The 25755-nt window shown below is 37.2% G+C and overlaps 1 protein-coding gene across 7 annotated transcripts in view; it reads right to left on the bottom strand.

Moving 5' to 3' along the window:
- Positions 1 to 25755, bottom strand: part of MRPS27 (mitochondrial ribosomal protein S27) — a 102057-nt gene that overhangs the window by 41463 nt on the left and 34839 nt on the right. Inside the window, exon 3 of one of the 7 annotated variants that reach the window (XM_082722980.1) lies at positions 10937 to 11024. The exons of the other annotated variants lie outside the window; for them this stretch is intronic. Within the exon in view, the coding sequence (XP_082579106.1) occupies positions 10937 to 10980 (44 nt within the window). The 5' untranslated portion in view covers positions 10981 to 11024. The remainder of the gene's footprint in view (positions 1 to 10936; positions 11025 to 25755) is intronic. 7 annotated transcript variants of the gene reach the window in all.

Raw genomic sequence — 25755 nt, 5'->3', positions numbered from 1 at the left:
ACGAAACTTAAGACACCTCAAGTGTCTTAAGGAGACTCTGAAAACCATCTAGGCCAAGTAAACTGGGGATAGGGGAAGGAAGAAAGCTGATATACAATTACAGAATCTATAATTTAGTGCTGGTAGGGACCTTCAAAAGCCACTCTGTACTCTGAACTATTTATTGAGAAGTTACTATTTTTACCAAGACCTGTACTGAGTGATATGAGATTGTCATATCACTCATTCCTCTACTGAGATGAAAAGATTTGGTCTGTAACAGGACCTAAACTAGACTCTTCACACTTATTATTCCACCAATGCTCCTCAATTATTTTATTTGTAGGACATCTTTACAAAGCATCTCTGGGGGCACCTGGGTGGCTTAGTCAGTTAAGCAACCGACTCTTCATTTTGGCTCAGGTCATGATCTCAGGTTCCTGGGATCAAGTCCTGATGCTCGGGGCGGGGGGAGTCTGCTTCTCCCTCTCCCTCATCCCTCCCCCTTCTCATCATCTCTCTCTCTCTCAAATAAATAAAATCTTTATTTTTAAGGTTATTTTTTCAGTATTTTATTTATTTGTCAGAGAGAGAGAGAGAGAGAGGAAGGAGCACAAGCAGAGGAAGCAGCTTTATTTTTAAGGTTATTTTTTCAGTATTTTATTTATTTGTCAGAGAGAGAGAGAGAGAGAGGAAGGAGCACAAGCAGAGGAAGCAGCTTTATTTTTAAGGTTATTTTTTCAGTATTTTATTTATTTGTCAGAGAGAGAGAGAGAGAGAGGAAGGAGCACAAGCAGAGGAAGCAGCTTTATTTTTAAGGTTATTTTTTCAGTATTTTATTTATTTGTCAGAGAGAGAGAGAGAGAGAGGAAGGAGCACAAGCAGAGGAAGCAGCTGACAGAGGAAGAAGCGGGCTCCCTGCTGAGCAAGGAGACTGATGTGGGACTCAATGTCAGAGTCCTGGGATCACGACCTGAGCTGAAGGCAGACAATTAACCAACTGAGCCACCCAGGTGTCCCTCAAATAAATGTTTAAAAAAAAAAAAGGGGGGGGGGGAATAAAAAGGCATCCCTGCAGTTTGACAAAGGTCTCTAACATACTGAAAAAATAAATAACACCTTTTAAGAAAAGATGTCATTTATTTGAGACAGAACATGTGAGCACATGCACGCAAAAGTAGGGACAGGGGTGTGGGCAGAGGGACAAGGGGAGAGAGAGAATCTCAAGCAGACTCCCAGCTGAGTGTGGAGCCCAACACAGGGCTTGATCTCATGACCCTGAGATCATGACCTTAGCTGAAATTAAGAATCAGACACTCAGCTGACTGAGACACCCAACTCCCCAAATAACATCTTTTCTAAATTTAGAAGCAGAATTCAGAGAAAAATACTCGAACTGTAAAACAGTTTTGGAACTGCCCTGAACTAGCTGTGTGACTTTGGAAAGTCACTTGATCCTTCAGGATTTAAATTCCTGTAACTAAAATGAAGAGGTAAGATTATCTGGATCATGAACTCACATGGCAACAGGGGCTCTTCAGTTAACAGAAATGCACGAAGAACCAAATGAGACAATAGATGCAAAGCTGTTCATAATGATTTAGCAAAGTAGCTACTATTTTTACAAACATACAATATGAGCCAAATAAGATACACTAGAACTGTGGACTGGACCCAGACCTCCTGAAACTCCTTCTGGCTCTTAAGTGTAATGACTCTGTGGAATAATACACTTAATCCACTCATTAAAATGTCAGTCATTTACACATTTCTAATACACCAGAAAAATGGGCAGTGATACAAATAAGTGAAAAACAAGGAAAACAAGCAATTATTCAGCCCACAGTTGATTCAGCTCTTTTCCACTATCCTCCACTCCCCTACCAGGTGAACATCATTTTATCTAGTTTGGGCAGTCCATAAAAATTATTATGGGGGCAGTACACCTTGCAAAGTGGCCTCTAAAATTACAAGATGAAATGATAAAACCACTAAAGTTGAGCTTAAGGTCCCAAAAGTAGATTTTAGTTAGAGATCAAGTCCTGCAGGAAATAAAGTTTTCAGCAATTAACCCCTCCACTAGTATTTTCTACTCTAATGAATACTTATGTTCAGTTTATATCTAGAGTCAGCCATCCAAAGCAACTTTCCTATGCAACACAGATTGTTTTGTATGTTGCTACTTTCTCCTACTCCTTAAATAAATTCCTGCTAAGCAGTCATAACTACCCAATCAATTCATTCATAACTAGTTTTGGTATCAAACCCCTATGATCTGGTTATTTCTATGGCAGAAATAGTGGAACCCTTTAAAAAAGGGGGAGTGAAAAGGGGGTGATGATAGGGATACTAAGTTGCTTGCCAGTTTCTGGAACCATAAAAGGACACAATCAATTTTTATAGCTGAAAGAAAAGAAATTTGAAAACTGAGATTTAGATTTGTCAGTGCAACTGGTTTTCAGGAAGCCTAGATTTAACGCTTATTTTAAAAAAAAACACCCTTATTTATATATGAAGGTAGAAAAATTAAGGTGACCTTTCCTTTTTCTTGTGCTGTCAAATGGTTAAAATCAGGATGACTACATTTATTAAGCAGGTCCCTTATATAGCTTGGGCTAGCCCTGCCATATTAAAACCAACTTAAAAACCATAAACCAAAACCTGAGTATTTTAAATTCTACAAACAAACATATTATACTAAGAAAATGCTTAAGAATATCCAAATACAAACTTCATTCCACAGGAATGCTATGGGTCTGAGATAACTCCTTTTAATATGATAATCGTAAGAAAGAACGATTACAAATTTTCAATAGCAAAGAGCTAATTCTTTAGTAATACACTAAATACAACAATCTGGGTTCAACTGTTACGGCTGGCAAATCTTCCATAAAACCACCATGCTACAGCTAAACAAAAGCTCTCAGGCTGGCCCAAAAGGAGGGAATGAACAATTTGAAAAACATCTTTATTCCCTTAGAAAATTTTTTAAAACGTCTGAAAGTGCTGGGAGAGCTGTCTCAATGTGACTGCAGGCAGCTCTCCAAAGTCCCTCTGCTTCTCTAACTATGAGTCATAGGGAGAGGAGAGAGCATCTTGGCAAAGATACAGTCTTTCCTCTTTGGTTCTACCCTCTTGTCCCTTTTATTTTATTATTAAAAAAAAAAGTTTTGATAGATAATAGTTAAATAGATTCCAGACAGGCTTAACTGAAGAAGTTTGAACACCAGGGAGGCCAAATATCATTGTAGGAGTCTCTATTGTTTGCCATTGTGAGCCACAGACACAGGGAAGCATCTTCTGCATCCTAAAAAGGGCTGGTCCCATTGATCATGTGTCAGATCATGGCTGTGCTTTGTGGGAGAGGAGAGAGAAATGAACTATGAAAATACCTTCGCTTCCCAAGCTTCAGAAACATCATTAGCTCATATGCTGGACGATTACAGTGAGCTGGAAGGGGCAGGAGCATGTCCTTTATGAGTGCACATTAAGTGGAATTTCAACTGCAGTAGCTGGAGGCCATCCATCTGTACACGGCTGCTACAATGCGTGCAGCCTTCAGTCAACAGACACAATTTTTCCTTCCCTAATTTTACACAAAAAAGCAAGAGAGCTAGTTTTTTTGTTGTTGTTGTTGTTTGTTTGTTTTTAATAAAAAGAGAGCAACATTAAGGAAAAGCTGAATGTTGATCTAGATAGAGAAGAGTTTTACTTGGGGACCTACATGGAGTCACTTATTATAACAGAATGGAGCATTTGGTGTTGGCAAAGCTGTTCTCTTCTGCATGTGCTCATCCACCAAACTACCATGAATCAAGATAGTATGCTGGGCACTAAGTGACAGAGATAAACATACATACTCTTTGGCTTCCGTGACATTAGACTGGGATTATCAAAACACAAATATTTTGTGAGCATCTAAAACAAGCTTAGGTTAATTCATTACTATCAATGAAAATCATCATTTACTTAACACTGATTATTTCTTAACACCCTGGTAGTAAATTTTTAAAAACTGGCTCTCAGAAGAGAAGTGAATCCAACTTTCCTCTCCTCTTCTTAGTATGTCTTTTTCTGTTTGTTTTCTTTGCATATATTTAAGAAATAAAGAATTACAGATATAAATAAAGTTGGATGCCTTGGTGGCTCAGTTGGTTGAGCATCTGACTCTTGGTTTCAGCTCATGAGATAAAGCCCCAAGTCTGGCTCCCCATTCAGTGGAAAGTCTGCTTGAAGATATTCTCCCTCTGTCCTTCTCCCTACTCTGATGCACACTCTCTTTTCTAAATAAATAAATCTTAAAACAAACAAACAAAACTGCACCCTCTTCCTGCTACTTTCCAAGCAGTAACATTGGTGTCCATCATGCTCATACATGTTTTTATACCTTTATCACCCATGGATGCATCCAATTTAAGGTACATGTATGTGCCTTTTAACTCTGCACCAAGGCCTGTATGATAGAGAATCGAGCCAAACCAAGGTAGTGTGTGCTTTGCCAGGGGCAGAAGAGTAGGGACAAAAGTGACAAAATGAGTGCTATCTCAGATATAAGGAGGGATGAGAGGCCACTTTTACTGTGGAAATTAATCAGCACTGCCACCAGGATAATCCCCGACAAGGTAATGGCTGCTCTGCATTTGATAGCAACCCAGACATAACTTGCTGACTTGGTTAAATCAACATGAGAAGCAGGTTTGTCAGCTATAAAAAAGAGGTGAAAATACCTTAATCACGAGGTTATTTTGACAATCAAAGCTAATTTTGTATTTTGACAACTTTTAATTCAAGTATTTTGACAACTTTTAATGCTCTTTGGAACCAAAACAAAAAATATTATTGTTAGAGTCTATTTGATATAGCACTTGATGGCATTCTGTCTGGTACTGCTTTCTATTTGCTTTAAATATGTTTTGTTCTTAAGACTAAGGTCTACTGCCTTTGCGAGTGCAGAAGTAGGTAAGATACAAGATTTGGCATTAGATGGACTTCATTTCTACTTTACAACTTTCAGAAAACGGACTCTAAACTTGAGGATGCTAACCTGTAAAATGAGTAAAGTTGTTAACACCTCCCGTGGCACAACTCTGGATTGGTATGAGCATCGAGGAGATGAGACATGTAAACTCCTTAATACAATGGCTAGCACACAGCCTTTTCTGACAGGCTGACAGAGCAGCTGACAGTAGCCACATGCAAAAGGACACTGAGTTAAATGTGAACTCTACTGACTATTCCCTCCACTTGGGCTGTGACTTGCAAAGTGGTAGGCACATACAAGCAGCAAATACCTGATTGTCATCAGCCAACTGGGAGAGGACAGAGTGGGAAGGACAGGGTAAGAGGGTGAAGTGTCCCGTGTACCTCGTTCCTCTAAAGACAATCTCAAAGGAGAAGCTGGAAGGCAAACCAAAAGGGAGAACAGAGGTTTTTCACAATCACAGAGATCAAAGCCAGCCAGTAGAGGAGTATGCCAGTCAGTCTGATGGCTGGTAGTAGGGTCTTTCATCTTATTTATGATAGAAGAAGGTCTAGGCAGAGAAATGGGAGTCAGGAGATGACTAATAAAAAGTTAATTTACCTATTACTGCTCTTCCACCTTTGGAATGTTTTTCACAATCTTGGCAAGCCAGTTACAACACAACAGAGATTATGCCTTGAGTCCTCTATTGGTTCATTGCCTACCAGCCTCTGTCTGGCTGGACTCAATAACTAAGGAGTATGAAATGCCTTCTGAAGATAAACTGAACCACTCAAAAGAAAAGCTGCCAAGCACTGCTCATGGCTCTGATCTACGCTCAGGGCAGAATCTCAGAGGAAGCAAAAAGGTATCTATATGGGGCATGCCACCCATCCAAGCATCAGAAGTAAAGGAAAAGGGCAACAGAGGCAATGCATTTGCTGCTGAGCAAGCTGCTGTTCCAGCTTTAATCTTTCCCCACTCATTCGCCCACTGAACCACCCCCAGAAGCCAAGCCAAGAGGATGGAATCCTCTTTTCCATCTTTTATGCACTACTAGTAACCCAAAAAGACTTTAGGGCTGAAAGCTCCCATTCCTGCCTACAACCCAGATGGAGCCATCAGCCCTTTGACAACCTGGACAAAGCAGCTGATTGCAGCCACATGACAGCAAAGTGCCACTGAGTTAATAAAGTATCTATGAAAACAAATATACAATAGTTTTTTTCAAGTTAAAAAAAAATGTGAATACAACCAGTAAGTGTGTTTTAGGATCCTGTGTTAAGCTAGGCTCAAAAGTGAGACAAAGACATAGCTGTTGCTATGGTGGCCACAGTATTTGACTTCTTTAGGATCTCCCATAATCCCATGCAAGTCTAGAACAGTCTCCTTTATTAGTAATACTCATACTAACTATATTTTTAGGAATGAATCAATGAGTACTTATAAAAGGGTGCAACATACTGAGAAGCATGTTTTTGAATATTTAGATCTTTTTAAATTTAATTTTTAAATTTTGAAAAAAAAATTTTATTTGAGAGAAAGAGAGCGAGCATGAAAGGGGGAGGGGCAGAGGGAGATAGAGAATCTCAAGCAGACTCCCTCCTAAGCATGGAGCCCAATGTGGGGCTCAATATCATGACCTGAGCCAAAACCAAGAGTCAGGTGCTCAACCGACTGAGCCACCCAGGTACCCCAATATCTTTCTTTTTTTTAATCATACTGAAGGGAAGCTTCCTTTTCCTGAATCAGTTTGTGCATGTGACTAAGAATGATAAGAAGGATCAAAATATATAATAGCATCACTAATTAAAAGGTACTCAATATTTCCTATGTGCATTATCCTCAGCACTATATCTTTTTCGTTTTTATAGAGTAGGAAACAAAAAACTGAAAAGGATAAAATCTAGCCTGAGAGCTTGCAATAAAGCCAACACAGGTGGTTTTTATTTTTACTACAGTGTTTGAAAAAAACTACTGGTGGCTGTTAAGCATCAGTAGTTAGCTTCATTTAGACAGCCAGCTTTACCAAAAAAATGTGTCACTCTGAACATGAGAATCACACTTGGCACAGCAGGGTGTTCCTATCATGAGAGGAATGTAGAAGAGATGACAACAGGTTCTTATGCCAGGGTAGCCTGACAGGGTTAATATGCTGGGTAACCCCTCACCAAGACCCACCCCAGATCTCTTCTCTTGAGTTGTTCAGATTCCCCAGAAAGGACTCCTCCAGGCTCCTCCCTGAGAGGGATAATAATCCTTGCATCGCCAAATCCAGAGTCCTTCTGGTTCAGTCTCTCCAGAAAGAAAATCACCAGTCTTCTGCTAGGGTTGGAGAGAAACAATCTGGGTGTTTCACTACGTCTTATGAAAACTTTCCATTAATCCTCTTCCCTTGCTGCTTTTTCTTTCTGAGATTTTGTAGGGTCCTACAGGACGGATGCTCTTGCAGCCAAATTTCTTCTCCTGCCAGCTTCAGTGGTTGCTTTCTCTTTCTGCTAAGTGTATTACCTCCTTCCATGTATTTTACAACTTTCAAAATTTCATTCCTGTTGACTCCTGTTCTCTTTATTTTGTAGATTTTTTTAACCTTTTATTGTCATGTTTGTGGATGTTTTATAAGGGAATGGAGCTGAGAACTTATGTTCAACATCACGTTTAATCAGAAGACTTTCATAAGCCATTTGATCTCTGTGAACTAGTCAGTGGATTATACAATCACCTGAAAGCAATGATGGAAAAAAAATGTACTTCAAACATTCAAATGTATTTCAGTAGTAACATTCTCTGCTTAAAGAAGAACACATTTTGAGGAAGACACTTAACTCTCTGGATTTCCACTTCAGTAAATTACAAAAAAGGCTAGATCAAAGAACAATCCTTTAATGACCCCATTAACTCTAATATCCTTCAACAAAGGCTAATAAGTCATAATGCTATAACGTGATTTGTTCAATCTAAAATATTTTAATGAAAACACTGTGCACATATATTAAGACCCTAATATGTGGATGGCAAGCTAAGTGTTAAAAAATATCAAGACATGGTCCCTAAATTATAATATTCTCTTTTTTTTTCCTGGGGATAAAAAGGATAACCACATGTAACAACATTATTCACGATTACTCAAAAAAGGAAACAAAGTTTAATCAAGCTTGGCAAATTCTCTTTTAAGAAGGTAGAAAATTCAGAATAAGGTAGAAAATTATGTAATAGTGCAACAATGTCTTAAAAGATGAAACTTCAGCCATATTCCTAGAACTTTCTCTGCTCTGATGATTTAAAAAAATGATTTCTCTATAGGTGAAGGGTCAAGAAGCTAGGGGACTAGATCTCACAAAACTATGAAACCAGTACAATTGGAAGGATCTAGCTCAGGCTGAAGCATCAAGGCCTTTCTGTGTCAACTTTCTGATAAATCAGGCAGCACAGTTGATGCCAGAGCCCAGGTTCCTGGCATATCGATATGGAGATCTCTATGTATCAGAAGAGAGGGAGAAAAGATCACCTGTACTTATTATCCTTAGAATTCATACAACGTTAACACCATTTCCCCCACTCCTGGAATTCTATACTTGGAACCCCTTACTTTACATGTGAGGAGGAGAGCTGCCGTCTAACAGAGGTAGGAAACTGCCAAACTGTAGTGAATATGGGTCCCGCATGAGAATGAGGACCAAGGTCTCCTCTTTTGCACACTCTGGAGACCCACAGGCATGCTGGCACAATGCAGCAATGCGGCACCTGAAAGCACCTGCTTCCCAGTGCATGCAATGGAACTTCTCATTCCTTGCAAATGCCACGCAGGATGTGACATTACACACAAGCCATGTCAGTAGGTGTATTTTACTTTCACCAATTCAAGGGACAATAAAAACCCAAAGGGTTGAGTTAAAAATTATACTTCAGTGAATTCAGGTCTTTGAAAAGTCAGGACTGTTGCATATGTTTAATAATCTTGTGCTTTCTGGCTACAACTGTCCTTTGCTTTAGAGAAGCACCTGCTGTGAAGAATGTGAAGGTGATTTTTAATCACTGAGTCAAATAAATATGTGAGATTTAGTACCTCTATAAAGAAGAGCTTATCCTTCACACTGATAATGTAATACATTTATTGATCTGCATTCACTAAACACATATACATCTGAAATAAGGATTGCAGATGTGGACAAAGGGCTAAAGCCTATATATTAGTTCAGTACCCATCTGTCTCTGGTATGACATAAACGAATACTAGGATCTTCCTGTTGCCCAGGGCCATGCCTCCAGAGCTCTCCTCTCGCAAGGCACTCAGATGACAATACCGACACAAGGTGTTCAGTCGCAAAAGACTGCTCAACAATTTTTGAACTCTGACATTTTTCCAGTCACTGTGTTCACCACTTTCTAAAGATTATTTCATTTATGTATCAGAACAGCTCTATGTAAAGTAAGTATGCTATTATATCCATTTTACAGATGAGGAACCTCAATGAACCTCAACATCAAAGGGTTAGATGACTTCCCCAATGTCAGGCAATTAGAATGAAACAAGGCCAGGATTTAAACCCAGACAGTCTGACTCCAGAGCTCTTGACCACTGAGCTATACCGCTTGATACTATAATGGGTGATTTTATTTATTTTTTAAAAATTCTATTTGTGACAACATTTTATTTATTTATTTTTTAAGTAAGCTCTATGCCCAACGGGGGGCTTGAACTCAGGACCCTGAGATCAAGAGTCACATGCTCTACCAATGGAGCCAGCCAGATGCTTCTAATCAGGTAGATTTTAAGGTAAAATTTCTATTAACTTTCTACCAAAAGACTGGGGCTTCTTAATGCTTCAATAAGGATATCAACAATGATGCAGGAGGTGCTATTCCGATTAAGATTAACCTCTAGGAGGAGTTTTTGGCTAGAAAACTTGTCATTTTCAGAAATTAGAGATAAAATCATTTGGTTTGAATCATACGGAATGAAAGTCACTGTCCTTTCTCTCCTGGTCCTGGAATGCAAAAATCTAGATGTTTAGCAAGCTACCTCAGCCCCAGAATTTCCACTATTATTCACTAACAACAATCAAATGTCACCATTTGCTATTATATCTCTTTCAATTAGCAATAATCGCGCCTCAGATAAACCTCACTGGCTACAATACTGCCACTGCACAAAGCTGCTATTACATCTCTTTAATGACCATATGCATCTAATGAGATCACAGATATGTATATCTGGGTATATCTGATATTTTCCATGCATAATGGAATTCTATGTTTTATTCCTATCATGTTTATACATATACTTACACATAAGAAAATGCTACCAAATGGAATACTATGCACCTTATATTTAAGAAGCAGAGCTACATCCATTCCAAAAACTTAAATACCTAAAGGTATTAATAAATAAATGGTAAAATAAAATTTAAGGGGAAGGGTAGAGAGAGACTTAAAATAAAATTTAAGAGGAGAAAGGAACCAGGCTGACTTAGTGGCAAGACATCCTATTGTGAGAATACTGTAGAGCTGTTAAGGGATGCTTCCACTTATCCATTCAACCCCTTCACCTTCTTCATTATTAAAAAGCGGACTTGCAATGATAAGGCAAACCTGGCAAGAGCTCTTTGACAGTTTCTTTATGTAAATTATATTAACTGAAACTTCATGTATTGCCCTCTCACTTTTCTCCCAGCTATTCAAGGCATTTTAGCATTGCAGTGGGCGTGACTGCAGAGATGTACGGGTGAGGGAGAGTGAAAGTGGTTCAGAAAGAAGCCTCACGGAGACAGGGGAATTATTCCATGTGCTCTGATTTTAGGCATTTGCCCAAGTGAATCTTAATGAGTCTACAACAATGCGCATTTTCTCATAAAATGCCCACCAATCTTGTACTCACACCTCTATGCTAACTCATGCTCTGTTATCAGAGCTCAAGAATAAGAAGAAAACATTAAGAGATTCCTTTAAGTTCAATGCATTCATCCATTGATCATCAGAAGGTAATACTATTCTTACAAGATGCTGTGGTATATCCTGTACAGAACAACCAGACATGCCATTCTTGGTAACCTCTGGATTTAAAGGCAGTCCTTAAGATGATTTCCTAAAGAAATATAAAGATAAGTATATGAGATAGTAAAACAGATGTACAACTATATGTCATTTACATACCACTGACAGGAAGGAAACTCAACCACCATAAGGTATCCCATGTACATGAAACTTGGGCTTTGATTCCCTACCTCCCCAACCAAATGCTATTTATAATTTGGTGGAATTTTTATATAGCTGTACCCTATTACAAATAGCTTTGTAACTCTGGGAAAATCTTTTATTCCTTCTCTCTTAAGCTTTCCAGCTCTGTAAATTACATTATTTTGAACAGCTCAAATATAACCCTGCCTTTGGAAGACTATAAATACTTCTATTATTTTTTATCCCCACATGAAAAGGACTACAGGGTCCCCCAACTGCCCCACTTCTCCGTTAGTAAGTCTTTCTCTTCTTTCACTCTGGGATGATAGAGTAAAACTGACCACCAAGCCCACTACATTTACCCACAAGCCTGAATTAATGGACTCTGGCCTGGTGGTAGTTCTACTGCTCCCATGGAGAAGTATGTGCATTGGTTTAATGGTTAGTCTGTTTCATAACACCAAAATTTCATATTCTAGGCTGTGGTGGGAAGAAACTTAAAATCACACTTTTATGACACTCCAAATGCAGTAGTATTTCACTTTTGTTAATATTTACTTAATGTGGTTTCAAGTGGTGGTGGTAAAGAGAAGAGATTTTAAGTGGCTGTCTCAGTTGAGACGGAATTTTGTGATTATGTAGAGTAGCAGAATGCACTGCTGATTCACCGAAGGATTTGGTCTACAAGGAGTTCAAAGACTTGGAGAGTGACTAAAACTTAAGGCCACCAGAATATCTTCAGAGATCAAGAGTCTAAGACAAACAGAGATGGATGGCATCAAAGACACCTGACCAGAGAAGCTGGTGGGAAAGCTCACGAATCTAAGTGAATGGACCCGCTGCTTCAAAATGTACTGATGTGTACTGTGTGATATAAAGGAGCCTACTATGTTGATTTTTGTTTTTAGAAGTTTATCAAGTAAAGGGGGACACACATTTTCTGCTTTCTAGGATCAAGGCTGAATATGAGCCATTTTGTTTTCATGATTTCAATGACTAGAAAGACTTTGAATAGAAATGTAGGTAATAAAATAGCTTACCTAGATGCAGAAAACCATGGAATCTGTATCTCCAGCCCAAATACGGCCCACAGCTGCAGACCCATATAGTCAATTGCTTCTCGGACATCTCCATTTGGATCTCACACAGGCTCTTCATAGACAACATATTCAGAACTAAGCCTATCTACTTTATTGCCCTCTCTCAACTACATTTAAACCTTGTTTTCTTAACCTTCAATGATCTAAGATTACTTAAATTACCCAAAATGCATCATATGAATTCTACTACGAGACCTCCTTAATCTCTTAGCTCTGTTCTACCCAGTTTAAAAGTCTAATTCTTCCAGTGGCTTCTTAAAAAAAAAAAAAAAAAAAAAAAAAAGACCGCATTTGAAAGCCTTTTCTTTTTTTTTTTAATGGCAAGAAACTATCTTTTCTGATATAAATGTAGTGATTTTCTTGTAAATTCAGTCAGTATATAAGTACAGAGAAGTAAAAATCACCTGAACCCTCACAACCAAGAGCCAGTTTTCCACTATTTAATCAATCCTCTAGTCATCTAACTAATCTCCTAATATTGGGCATATTTCACTACTAGAAACAAAACTATAGCTAATTTTCTTGACCCATGTATAGATTTTTCCTTACATTAAATTCTTTCCCAAAAGTACCAATTTAAGTTACTCCCAGAGTTTGTTGAGAATGTCTGTTGCCATGAGAATGAATATTGGTCAACTTTTAACCATCTTCAATATGACAGGCAAAAAGTACTTCATTATGCTATTTGCATATTCGACAACACTAAGGCTGAACCTCTCTTCATATATGCTTACTGGGTATTTGCCTTCCTTGTTTCTAGAACTGCCTTAGTACTCTTTCCTATCGTATATGTATCTTTCTATTACTTATAGTTTAGAATTATTAAGTTTATTAATAAAGAAAGTTTTTTGTTTTGTTTTTTAAGATTTTATTTATTTATTTGATAGACAGAGATCACAGATAGGCAGAGAGGCAGGCAGAGAGAGAGAGGGGGAAGCAGGCTCCCTGCCGCACAGAGAGCCTGATGCGGGGCTCGATCCCAGGACCCTGAGGTCATGACCTGAGCTGAAGGCAGAGACTTTAACCCACTGAGCCAGCCAGACGCCCCCAAGAATTAATGTTTTAATTACTCTTTCTTATTTTTTTGCATCATATTACTTAGATTAAGGAACTCTGTATTTTACTTTTTAGATGTTCTTATGGACAAATCTGTTGTCTTTTACTGTATGATTATTGACATTTATGTCAAGTCCAGAAAGGTCTCTATGTGTCAAGATTACAAAAGCATTTATATATTTTATTTTTACATACTAAGAAGGTTTCAGTTGTTTTGTTTTGTTTTTTAGAAAGTTTCAGTTTTTAAATTTAAATCTTTAGTCACTTGGAATCTATTGTGGTATGAGGAAACAGGAAAGCGTAATGAGTATCTTCCCAGTACATAATTCGCAAGTTATACGTCCAGTCTTCCAGGCATTGATGACTGTATTACTTTGTTTTCTTTCTCCTTTCTATCTACTGATTCCTAATTTTAAGATAACATACGTTTTTTACTGTGTTCTGAGTGAAACAAGGTTCCACCTACAAAACATATCATAGAGAGAACAGTTTACCACAATATAATCAGAAAGGGAAGGGGGAATCTCCTGCTCTTTATCCTACAAACGTAAAGCAAAATCTATTTATCTTCTTGTGCTAAAAACAGTACAGAAATAAAATGGCTGGCCATTGAGAGAAGGTGTAAAATCACTACATCATAAAATATGTATCTGATATAAAAGAATCTTCATTTAACAATGAAGCAGTCAAGTAGTCAAAATGTTATTACAAGTAATTAGATGGTTTAAAATATACATGAAATACTGAGCAGGTGTTTCCAGGGCAACAAAACACCAAGTTTCAGAGTACTTTCTACAATAATTAACTAAATCATTTACATTTAAGTGGCACCTTCCCCATGCTTCTAAAGACTGCGAAACTGGTGTGATTAAAATGTGATCAGGAAACTATAATTTAAAATATGTATCTTCAGCTACTAATCACTCATGAGAAAAAGAAAACAAACGTAAAAAACTCAGGGCATTCTGGATGCTGTACTACACTTTTGTACCAGATTATGAGAGAATAGTAACAGTAGAAAAACTGAAAAACAAAAACAAAAACAAAACACCCCTCACTTTTCAGCAGCAATAGCTCTGATACTCATGCAGTATTTATGAGTATTATAAGATAACTGCTAATATCCCTATCATGAAGCAAAACAAGGATTGGTCATAATTATCCATAATTTCTTTCTTGTCTATTGCCCATTCCCTGCACTCCATCATGGCCTTAAGATAAATGTAACATAGATTTCATCTGTAGGCCGATTCCAGTCTGTTGGCAGTGGTCAGTGTATTGCTGTCCTGAGGAGTCTAAGGCCATGTCACAATAGCTGAAATGCGCCCATGATCAAAGAGTAATAAGCACAAATATAAGTTATCTGCCATACCTATAAAATACCACTCTCCTCTGCTCCTGAAATCCTTCCATTCAGCAAGTTCAAACACATACACCCATGCACACTATACTCACTAAGTTCTATTTGGGAAAAATGGTATGGCATAATGGTTAAAAATAATTGGGCTTTAACTCTTTGGCCAAGCTTTGACTCCACTGCCAGCTACTTCCTACCTACCAGCTGTATAGGATTTCAGGCAAGTCACTTAATTTTTTCTGATTCTTGATGTCCTTATCTACAAAATGAGGAAAATAAAAGTTCCACTTTAAAGGTTTTATGGCAACTCAATCAGTAACATACGATCATGTGTCAGCACTGAGGCCTATTATCACTTCTACTAGTAATAGTATCATTTTCATGGGACCTATTACCTTGTAGAATACTCTTCCCTCTCCCCACTGGAAAAACAAAAACAAATCCCAAAAAACAAAAAACCCACACCCATACACAAACTCAGAAAAAGCATTCCAAAGCTCAGTAATAACAATGCAGCAAACAGTAAATACTAACTAGATACTAGGCTCAGATGAATGCTAGAGACACGAAGACAAATATGACAAAGCCACCGCTGCGCTGCTGCTGCATACTCCATTAGAAGAAAACCAAGAGTTCTAAGAAAATCTACACTCTAGTCAACATTAATGAACAAATTCTCCATAGGTAACAAGGGTAATGAAAGCAAATAGAAGAAAAGGAGAAGAGAGCTCCAACCCACTAATGGGAGAGAGAATGTATACTTCACAGGAATTCTCCCAGGAACAAAGTGGCAGGTCTTCACGCCCGCTTCTCATAACTTGTGTGACAGTGAATTTTACATCAACTTGATTGGGCCACAGGGTATTCAGATATTTGGTTAACCTTATTTTGGTATGTCTGTGCAGGTGTTCCCGGATGAGATTAACATTTGAATCAGCAGACTGAAAAAAACAGATTGCCCTTCTCAGTGTGGGTGGGTCTTACCCAATCTGTTAAAATCCTGACTAGAACAAAAAAGGCTGAGTGAGAGAAGATTCTCTGCTTGCCTAACTATCTTTGAGCTGGAACATCAGTTTTCTCTCACCTTTGAACTCAGACTGGAACTAAACCACTGGCTCTCTTGGGTTTTCAGCTTGCTGGCCCAACCCTGCCAGCAAGGTTGTCACTTCCCAGCCAACATAATCACATGAGCCAACTTCATACAATAAAACAATCTCTCAATCTCTCACCCTCTCTCAATACACATATATATTTATGATAGGATATAAATAATGTAATAGGGCATTTTATTAAACAGAACCAACAGGAGATACACACATACGCACACATACACACACTATAATATGGATGAACCTTGAAAACATCTGTGTGTGTGTGTGTGTGTGTGTGTGTGTATCCCCTATCTCTGGAGACCTCAGACTAACAGAATCTGTAAGTACTGACTGAAACCCCTAGTTGGCTCAGTCATTTTCATGACTGGGTTCACCGCATAGCCCACCCCTTTAAAAACCCCAAAGTTAGGTTTCTGCCCTTTGGCTACAAGGTACCAAGTTTCATGGTATAAAAGGCACTGTGGTTTGTAACACCTCTTAAAAAAAAAGGCATTTCTCCTTGATTATCTCCTAGGGCTTTTCTCTATCAGTAACACAGTGAACTAAAGAACATTAGACCGTTAAGGTCTTTGAGGGTAGGCACTCATCAGTATTTGTGACAGTATCTAGTTTGTGCATAACAGGAACATAAACTCAAAATGGATCAGTGATCTAAATATAAAACCAAAACCCATTAAACAATTAGAAGAAAACATGGGGTAAATCTTCATGACACTGGATTCAGCAAAGGATTCTTACATAGAATTAAAAGTATGAATAACAAAAGAAAAAACCCAGATGATTGGAAATCATCAAAATCAAACTTCTGTGCATTAAAGTGCATTACCAGAAAGGCAAAAAGACAACTTTCAGAGTGGGAGAAAATATTTACAAATCATGTATTGGTAAGGGTTTAGTACTAAGAATATATAAAGAACTCTTACAATTCAATAACAAAGAACCTAGCTAAAAAACTGAAGAGCAGTTCAATAAACATTTCTCTAAAGAAGATATACAAATGATGAACAAACACATGAAAAGATGCTTAACATCATTAGTCATTAAGGAAATGCAAATCAAAATCACAATGAGATAACACTCATACCTACTTGGAGAACAAATACAGAAAAATGGAAAGCTGGTGAGGATGTGGAAAAAATGGAACCCTGCACATTGCTGGTAGGAAAGGAAAAATTTGGTAGAGTTTGGCAGTTCCTCCAAAAGCAAACAGAGAGAAGCCTGGGTGGCTCAGTTGAGCATCCATCTCTTGATTTCAGCTCTGGTCATGATCTCAGGGTCCTGGGATTGAGCCCTGGGGCAGGCTCCGCACTTGACAGGGAGTCTGCTTAAGGATTCTCTCCCCCTCCCTCTGCCCCTCTTCCTGCTCACTCATGTGTTCTCTCTCAAATCAATGAATCTTTAAAAAAAGCTAAACAATTACCACATGATCCAGCAATTCTAGGTACATACCCAAAAGAACTGAAAACAGATACTCAAATAAAGGTACACACATATTTATAATGACACTATTCACAGTAGCCAAAAGGTGGAAACATAACCTCCACCAACAGATGAATGGACAAACAACTGTAGCATATTCTTACAAAGGAATATTGAAGTATTGATATATGCTATAATATGGATGAAATGTGAAAACATTATTCTAAGTGAAAGAAGTCAATTACAAAAGGTCACATACTGTATGATTCTATTTATATGAAATAGAGAGAAAAAGTAAATCCACAGACATGAGAAGTAGAGTACAGTTGCCTAGGGTTGGAGAGAGAGGGTCATGAAGAACAATTGTTTCACGGATATAGGGTTTCCTTTCGGAGTGATGAAAATATTTTGGAACTAGATAGAGGTGGTTATTGCACAAAATTGTGAATATACTCAATGTCACTGAATTGTTCACTTTATTTAATTTTGGAAAAAAATGGTTAATTTTTGTTATGTAAATATCATATTAAAAAAGATACATAGTGTGTGATGAGTTGAATGGTGTTTTCTCCCCTCACCTCCCCCCTGCAAACACAATGAAATCCTAATCTCAAGTACCTGTGAATGTGACCTTATTTGGAAACAGAGCCCATGCAACTGTAATCAAGTTAGGATGAGGTCATTAGGGGAGTCCTAGTCTAATACAACTGATGTCCATAGAAGAAGACAGAAAGTCGGACAGACAAACAAATACAGAAGGGTATGTGATCACAGCAGCAGAGATTGCAGTAATATATCTAAAAGCCAACTCCAACGAGTAACAAAAATACTAGAAATTAAGAGAAATGTATGGAACAGAATCTAGAGATTCTCCCTCAGAATCTCTAGAGAGCATGGCTCCTACTGACACATGCATCTTAGACCTCCAGTCAGAACTGTTAGAGAATAAATTTGTCATTTGAAACTACCTAGTTAGTGGCAATTTGTTATAGCAGCCCTGTGAAGCTAACACACAATGCACAAGACACGTAGGTAGTAGGCTTAGAGATGGAAATAAGGATAAAGCCGGAAAAGCAACCAGATTGTGAAGAGTCCAGACAGGAAATTTAGAGTATCTCTATGGGGAGAACTGGGGGGAAAAATGCTTAAGACAGCAACAGTAGAGTTGCAGATACTCATTTATTTATTTATTTATTTATTTAACAGGCAATTATTGAACACTTATTGCCTGTAGGGTACTTTTTAATGCTCTTTGCTAATTATCATTTTATTAGACAAGGTTTACTCAAAACGCAGATAATCTCACAATTTGATATTATCACAAAGCTAGGCCACATGTGACCTACGTAAGGTAACCTGAGCAATACAAACTCAGTGATACTAGAGTGCAAGTCAGAGGATTATCACTGGCTAATGTGATCTGAAATGGGATCATGGAGTCTGGACACTTAATATTTGGCAGATTTTTAAAGGGAAAGGAATGAATTCCCAGGGTAAGAGCAAGGCCCTGTTTACAGAGGAAATACAATTAATACATGTTAAACAAACTGAATGAGCCAGGAACAATAATTCCATAATGTAGGGTTTTTGTTAGGGATTAGTGGTATCAGCCTGGAAAATAGGTTGGAACCAAATTATATAAACAGTCTGGTCTATCCTTGAAATATGTGGCATCAAGAATAGGACTGAGCCATAAGGGGTGGAAAGGCTGGAAAACAATTTTATTCCTCCTCTAATGTCTAATCTAGTAAATGATAGTGGACTTGCGATGAAAGAACACATGAGTCATGCAGCTTTATCACCTCAATAAAGAAAGTTTATTTGGACAAATGTCTCATAGAGTTATAAAATAAGTGGATGATAACAGCCACACTTTTATTCTACCATAGGGAATTGTTAATCCAAGAAGCCATACATATTAACTTGTAAAATACAAGCAATATCTAGTGTCTTAATTTAAAAAGTAACTTGGTTGTTAGGAAAACCAAGAATATGACTTCACTGTAGATCTATGACATTAATGAATTTAACTTTAAGGTCAAATACCTTATTTTAAACCACTGATTAGAATTTTGAAATGAAACCAGGATTCTGATTTTCAATCCATTAATGATATTTTTTCTACTTTGAAGATTATTATAAATAAAATTTGAATATGGACACCAGAAACAAAAAAAATAGAATAGAGGGCGCCTGGGTGGCTCAGTGGGTTAAGCCGCTGCCTTCGGCTCAGGTCATGATCTCAGGGTCCTGGGATCGAGTCCCGCATCGGGCTCTCTGCTCAGCAGGGAGCCTGCTTCCCTTCCTCTCTCTCTACCTGCCTCTCCGTCTACTTGTGATTTCTCTCTGTCAAATAAATAAATAAAATCTTAAAAAAAAAAAATAGAATAGAGAACAGGTTACAGCTTGATGCAGGATAATATTTTATAGGACACAGAAGGGGAAGACACAAGAACATAGACGGAGAAACAACAGGCCTTGCTGGAGTGCATTAAAAAATAAACAAAAGATGTTAGGATATTACAAGTAAATCATGAAGAACAAAAGAAAGTAGTGAGAATTTGAGGGAGCACATATAATTACTTATATGGCAGCTCTTTTACTGTCAGAGAACTGAAAAGACATTGGATCAGGTAAATCAGATATATATATATATTACTTCCTCCTATTTCTAAGACCCACACCTTTCTTGTCTGACCTGATTTAATGTGTCAAGGACGTGGGTATCCCTATCAGCTTCCCTCAAGGACCAGTAGATATAGTATACACACAATTGCCCCAAATCCTAATCCTAATAAAGGAGTTGAACAGCACCTTTCCCAAGGCCTGGATTTAAATGGAGGTGAAGGTCCCCAAAGTGGTACCATGTGCTCTTTCATGTTCTATGTATCTGCTGTTGACTCAGTTCATAGTTATAGGCACAGAAATGAATAGCAAGGAAATGTTCTTGAACTACAGAAGAGGCAGCCATATAGAAGGAACCAGAAATGTGCTATGTGTTACCACTAGGTTCATGAAACTTTCTCCATAGCAAAAAACACGCTGAATTTTATAGCAAAAGGAACCCCAAACCTTCCCAAACTGTGGCTCAGAGCTCTAGGGAAAGCCATCAAGAAAGCATTTTCCCTTTGTACCTTTACAATGCTTTTAACCTTTCCAGAACATTTCTAGATGTATGAGCTAAGTGATTTCTATATAACTTTCTATCTTTATTTTAAAGATGAGAAAACTGAGGTCACCAAGGCTAAGTGACCTGACCACGATCAGACTATCATCATTTTTGGAGAACCACAGGGAACTTCTGCTCCCAGTCTAAGGCTTACTACCAACCACACTACTTTCCTATTCTATTTAACAATAAAATCTATTTGAAACTGCCTAAAAACATATCCTTACTCATTTATTAAATGGGTTCAAATAATGTATAAGCAAAAGAAGACAATGTGTACACAGTCAGGATTTTAAGTGGCACTAATTTGCTTATAGACTTTGTTCCATCATTCATTCAACAAATATTTATTAAGGGTCAGCAATATTCCAGGCACAGATAAGTGCTGGGAATACAAAGTCAAATAAGATATAATCATTATCTTCAAAAATTCACCTTGGACTGCCAGTTCTCCAGAAATGCATTTTGTTTGAAGTCCAAAGTGCCTGCAGTCAAAATCAAATTTACTGCTGCCAAATATGCAGATATCAAAACAAATTAAAAAGAATCTGTACTACATTGCAGTAATAAGATATCAAGATTTTTAAAAACAATGTGCATTCAGATACTGCTTTCCAAGTAAATATCCTCCAGGTGAACTATGTCAATCACTATAAAATAGTTGGCCAAAATGATTTCACAGTAGAGGCCAAACGATTATTATCTAAAAAGAAAGGTAGTATTTAGAAATGGAGAAAGGGAGGGTGAGAGAGAGAGAGAGAGAGAGATCTAGAGGCATTAAAAACTACTTTTGCGGGGCACCTGGGTGGCTCAGTTGGTTGGACGACTGCCTTCGGCTCAGGTCATGATCCTGGAGTCCCAGGATCGAGTTCCATATCAGGCTCCCAGCTCCATGGGGAGTCTGCTTCTCCCTCTGACTTTCTCCTAGCTCATGTTCTCGCTCACTGTCTCTCTCTTAAATAAATAAATAAAATCTTAAAAAAAAAAAAAAAAAACAAAACTACTTTTGCAGTGACTCCCAACTTCAAAAGCAGCTTCAACAGTTTTCCTACTTGGTTTCAAATCTATATTGTATCCAGAGACGTGAGAGTAAACTTTGCTTCTATGGCAAAGAGCACATTAGAAATAGCAAAAAGTAAACAACAACAACAACAAAAAAACTGAAAAGCCAACTCCTCGAAGTATGGTAAAATTACAGAATTATAAACAGGACAAATTTAATTTATCATAGGACTATAACCACAAAGTAACCTTATTCTCAAAATCCTTCTCAAAACAAAACAAAACAAAACAAAACAAAACAAAACAAAACATCCTTCTCTTTCAATCTTCTGAAAAGCCCAGAAGCTTACAGACCTCAACTAACAAATCAAAACAAGTATTAGGCAACTTTTGCCTTTTCCTTAAAAAGGTATTATTATTCTCTTTGTACCATAGAGTATCTCTGAATAGGAAGTATTTTGGAACACTAGGGAAAGTGATATGAACACGTCAGAAATATGAGTGTACTTTCATAACGATAAAATACATCACCACAATTTAATGATGATATACATTTAATCTGCCTAAATGTTTGTGGAGTTAACAAATAATGTTTTTATGAAATGGTATGATGTGGGAAGTAAGTGTGCTTTCAGGCTTAGAGGAAGAAACTCAAGTTTCAAAAGATCTAAGATCAAGTGAGCTGTCACTCACTAGCCTAGTTCTTTCAACTCTGGAAAAGTTTCTCCTCTGGCCAACTTCCTTCACCGACAAAATAAGTGCAAGAACAGTATCTGCCCTTTCAGTTTTGCAGGCTTTTTCAAGAGGACAATAAACAACGAGATGATGATGTACTTTTGGAGAGACACAAGTAATTATTATTATTTGACCTTCACCATGATGACCCACAGTGTCAGTCCAATTGATGGGTGGCCAACTGGACTTTCAAGAGGTTTATTTACTCTCATCCCAATCTGGGCATTCCTAAAGGCAGGGAGTTATTTAGTGTGACCAGCCACTTATACTCCCACTTAAGGAAGCACATTATTGAATGATGTAATTAGCCAGCTCTGGGGCTAACAGCTCAGTTGGGGAGGAGGAGGCAAGGGAAGGAGTATGCATCTGGCTTTCCTGGTAATTCTTTCACTGACTACATTATTAATATGATGCAGTATAATTTGAGATGGTTATGATTGTAAAGTGGTTCATTTTGAGCACTTCCCAAAGGTACGAATAGGGACAAAAGCCAGCCCTAGCAACTGTGTAACTGGGTACAAGGATGCATCTTTCAGGAAAGGTACCTTTTCCCTAATTTATCTGCTCAGAAGAGGCAATTTTTTTTTCTTGTTCACATAAACATGCCCTAAAGGCTTTTTGAGGCCCTGGTCACCTATCTAGGACTTTCAGCTATCACTTGAGCCTCCCCACTACAGAAAGGGAGGGGAAAAAGTATACCCAAATAAGGTATTTGAAAAATATTTCTAACAATTAACAAGGTTGCTAAGTATAGGAGAAAGGGAAACAGTACAGGCTGAATGAAGGGATGGACAGAATTACGAACTTTTACTCAGATAATTAAAACATATTCAGAAGCTAAGATGATCAAAACAAATGTGATACTATTGGATGGAAAAAACAAATCAGTGGAATAGCACCAAAAATTCAGAGACAGACCCAAACTCAAACAAGAAATTAGTATATGATAAAGTGGAATAAATTAGCAGTAGGCAAAAGAGGTTATTTTTTTTTCTTAATGGCATTAGGATAACTGGTTAGCCCTTTTTTAAAAAATGTGGGTATGTGTGTGTGTGGATCTGTACTTCACATAATTAAACCAAAATAAACTCCAGATGAACTGTATATTTACATGTTAAAAATGAAAGTATACATTCATTGAAGGAAAATATGGGGAAGTTTCTGTGATAGAGAATTGTCATCCTTAGAAAAATGGAAAAGCCATATAGTAAAAGATTGATAAATTCAAGTACCTTAAAAAAAAAATCTACAAAACAAAGACTACCATAAAGCAAAATAATTTACAAAAACAGAAAGAAATGAGAAAAATAAGAATATTTATCATCCAAAGCTATTCCCTAACCATTGAGAGGTCCTACAAATTAAGAAAAAGACCAACAAAGCAGTAAAAGAAGATAAAAGATAGGAAAGTTCAAAGAAATATGAATGGCTGTTAAGCATGTAAGAACATGTCAACATCACCAAAAAAGAAAAATACAAAATTATACTGAGAAGATCTATATCTGTTCAAAAATATGAATCTCTAATTAAAATCTTCTTAAGAAGAAAACCCCAGGCCCACCTAGATGACTTCAATGATGAATGCTACCAAATAAAGAAATAAAATCTTATACAAAATTTCAGAAAAATAGAACATTTCCTAAAACATTTTATGACATCACATAATCCTGATGCCAAAACCACACAAGGATGTTATAAGCAAAAAAATTTAGAGACCAGTATGATGAATAACACAGACACAAATATCTTTGACAAATATTAACAAGTTTACTTTCAAGAATTTCTGCAACAGAATGGAGAAAAATGGCTGGTTCTATTATAATTCACTATTATAACAATAATTTACATATGACAACATACGACCACCTTTACTTTAGTAGAAATAATATTTAATAGAACTTAGATCCAATCATGATAAAAACTGTCAGGAAACTAGGAATAAAAGCGAACTTCCTCAACCTGATAAAGAGCATTATGAAAAACCTAAAACTAACATTATTCCTAAAGGTAAAACAGTAAATTACTTTCTGCCAAGGATACGTGCCCCTGTCCTTTTATTGAACATTGTACTGGAAGTCCTAGTTAGTGCAATAAAGCAAGAAAAAGAAATTAGGGACGCCTGGGTGGCTCAGTTGGTTAGACGACTGCCTTCGGCTCAGGTCATGATCCTGGAGTCCCGGGATCGAGTCCCACATCGGGCTCCCAGCTCCACCGGGAGACTGCTTCTCTCTCTGGCCTTCTCCTCGCTCATGATCTCTCTCACTGTCTCTCTCTCAAATAAATAAATAAAAAAAAAAATCTTTAAAAAAAAATAAAAAAAAGAAAAAGAAATTAAAAGGCCTAAAATTTGGAAGGGTATAAACTGTATTTCTACTCACAGACAACATGACTGAATATGTAGAAAACATTAAACAATCTACAAACAACTACTAGAATTAGTCAGTGAATTTATCACAGTCTCAGGATACAAGGTCATGAGATAAAAATCAACTGTATTTCTAATAAACTTGGAAAATAAAAAAATATATATATATATTTATATTTATATATATATTTATATATATATATATTTTCTCTAAAAAAAAAATATATATATATATATATATTTTTTAAGAGAGTGTGTGTGTGCATGTAAAAGCAGGTGGAGGGGTATGGGAAGAGAGATAATGTCAGGCAGGCTCCACACCTAGCATGGAGCCCAACTCAGGGATCAGTCTCATGACCCTGAAATCATGACTTGAGCTGAAATCAAGGACCAACTGAGCCACTCAGGTGGCCCGGAAAATAAAATTTAGAAAAATAACTTCACTCACAGTAATATAAAACCCCCTAAAATATTTAGCAATAAATTTTAGCAAAAGACTTGCAAGATTCTCACAATGAAATTTATAAAAGCATTGCTGAGAGAAAAAGGCCACCCCCAAAATAAACAAATAAATAAATAAAAGAGTCAAACCCATCTTCACAGGTTGGAAGACTCAGTATTTTATGACATCATATAAGGTCCCAATTAAGATGCAAATTCTTCTTAACATACTTAATAATATCCCAATCAGAATCCAGTAGGCCTGTTTAAGGAAAACGGACAGTCTCATTCCAAAAGGTGTATGGGAATGTAAAGAACCTAGAGTAACAGAATAATATTAAAAAAGAACAAAGGTGAAGGACTTACACTATCTGGCTTCAAAAGCTACAGCAGTTAAGAGTATAGCATGATGAATGGAAAATAACACAGAAAGCGGGAAATCCATAAGGGGAAAAAGGTACTTCAACACTTAAATCATATGCAAGAATTGGTTTGAGATATAAAATTAAACTGAAACATAGAATCTAAAATGATGACATTTTAAAGAAGAAAACAGAAGAATATATATGACTGAGGGGTAGGCAATAACTACTTAGGACACAGAAAATAATAACCATAAAATTAGTTAGATTTGATTTCATCAAAATTAAAAACTTCTACTCATCAAAACAACCCATTAATAAACTAAATAGCAAAACCTTATATTAGGAGAGAGTATCTGCAAAACACATACACAACAAAAATACTGAGAATCAGATTTCTTACTGCCAGAAGAGAATTACAAAATTAGGGAAGGGGCAAGTCTAAAAGGAAAACAGAAATGTTAAGAGTGGAACTGGAGGCATTAGCAAGGAGATGGCTTAAAATAAATATTTTTATATAT

Source organism: Mustela nivalis, assembly GCF_964662115.1.
Source record: "Mustela nivalis genome assembly, chromosome: 3".
Taxonomy (NCBI): Eukaryota; Metazoa; Chordata; class Mammalia; order Carnivora; family Mustelidae; genus Mustela; species Mustela nivalis.
The sequence above is the reverse complement of the archived record's forward strand: the minus strand, read 5'-3'. Positions and strand labels throughout refer to the sequence as shown.